The sequence below is a fragment of the Pundamilia nyererei genome, unplaced genomic scaffold, assembly GCF_000239375.1.
Source record: "Pundamilia nyererei isolate P.nyererei 1_Seehausen unplaced genomic scaffold, PunNye1.0 scaffold00001, whole genome shotgun sequence".
In the NCBI taxonomy this organism is placed as follows: Eukaryota; Metazoa; Chordata; class Actinopteri; order Cichliformes; family Cichlidae; genus Pundamilia; species Pundamilia nyererei.
This window is the reverse complement of record NW_005187402.1, coordinates 12,307,500-12,309,264: the sequence shown is the minus strand read 5'-3', so window position 1 is coordinate 12,309,264 and position 1,765 is coordinate 12,307,500. Positions and strand designations below refer to the sequence as shown.

Here is a 1,765-nt window from a genome sequence, read left to right as displayed (position 1 = left end):
TGACATAATGTCATTTTGGCTCCCCTCTTTCACAATTCGATATGAAATTGCTGCATTGTCACTTAAGTCTTTGTCCACTGCGCTTACGGAGAATATTGATTTGCCAGCAACGTTATTTTCGGACAGGTAAAAGTGTAGTGGATTTATGGGAAAATGTGGTCTGTTGTCATTTACATCTGCTACCTGGATGTTCAAAGTTTTAAAAGTAGATAAAGGGGGCTCTCCACAGTCGGTCGCTTTTATTGTCAATTCATATTGAGATACCTCCTCTCGGTCCAAAAGAACTTTAGTGACAACGGAATAAACGTTCTCTTTATATGATGGTTTTAGTTCAAACGGTAAGTCTGAGGTTAGGCTGAGAATAATTTTCCCATTCACACCAGAATCTTTATCTCGCACACTGATGAGTGAAATCATTGTGCCGGGCTTTGAATCCTCAGACACTGTATTTGAAAGCGATGTGATTTCAATTTCTGGTGGATTATCATTGATGTCTTTTATCTTTATAATTAATCTGCACTCACCAGTTAATGGAGGTGTTCCTTTATCTGATGCCTCGATATCCAGTTTATAAACGTCGTTTTCTTCATAGTCCACTATTCCCTTTATTCTTATTTCCCCACTTATTTTATCCAGTTCAAATATATCATAGACTTTTTTCTTGAGTGTTTTTCCAAGGCTGTATACAATTTCACTACTGGAACCTTCATCTGGGTCTGTCGCATTCATTCTAAATATTGAAGTCCCTACTTGAACATTTTCATCTATTTCTATTTGGTAGCTCTCTTGACTAAATGTTGGACGGTTGTCATTTGTGTCAAGAACGATTATAGTAACATTTATGGTGCCTGATCGCGGAGGTTTTCCTCCATCAACTGCAGTGACAGTTAACGTGTATTTGTTGATTTTTTCTCTGTCCAACGATTTCTTCAGCACCAAAAATGGTATTATATCCTCATCGCTCTGTCGGATTGTTACTTCAAAATTTTCGTTTGAGCTTAAAGTATATGTACGAATTGCGTTAATTCCAGAATCGGGGTCCCGAGCAGTATGCAGCTGAAATCGTCTTCCGGCCATGGTTTGTTCAAAAATTTCAAACCTCTGTTCTTTTTCGGGGAAAACAGGGGAGTGATCGTTAATATCAATAATTTCTACAACTACGTAGTGTATTTCCAAAGGGTTTTCTGCTATAATTTTTAGCTCCATTATGCATGCCCCACTGCCCAGGCAAAGCTCCTCTCTGTCGATTTTCTTAAACAAATATAGATCCCCGTTGTCCTGGTTTACATCAAAAAACGCATCCTTGGATTCAGACACAACACGGAACCGCCGGCTGGTCAAAGAGCTGATATCAAGACCGAGATCCTTTGCAACATTTCCGACAACAGTTCCGTCTTTCACCTCTTCTGCAACAGAGTATCTTATTTCTGCCGAAGCCTCTTTCCCGAAAAACAGCAGCAAAGCTACATGGAGAATAAACCAGACCCCATTCCTTCCACGACTTCGTTTTTCGTTCTCCATTGTAATCAAACAAAAGATTTAAAAACAATGTTTGGACTACCTAGCTCATTGCCTGTTGTAATATAATGTATAAAGCGCGATTTGGAAAGATTGCGAGCTCGAGTCAAGCGTCTTCTCTGCTTATAGCAGTGGCAAACAAAAGCTTTGTGAGAGGATGGGTAAAGTGGTCTCCAGTTTGTCAATGTAATACTGACACCCAGAGGTTACTGGAGAAGTATATAGTCATAAATTACAGTGTTTAAAA

At 39.2% G+C, this 1,765-nt stretch overlaps 1 protein-coding gene across 1 annotated transcript in view; it reads right to left on the bottom strand.

Annotated features, from left to right (window-relative positions):
- Positions 1-1,521, bottom strand: part of LOC102200132 (protocadherin alpha-2-like) — a 2,949-nt gene extending 1,428 nt beyond the window's left edge. Inside the window, exon 1 of the mRNA XM_013909890.1 lies at positions 5-1,521. Within this exon, the coding sequence (XP_013765344.1) occupies positions 5-1,521 (1,517 nt within the window). The remainder of the gene's footprint in view (positions 1-4) is intronic.
- Positions 1,522-1,765: the final 244 nt, after the last annotated feature.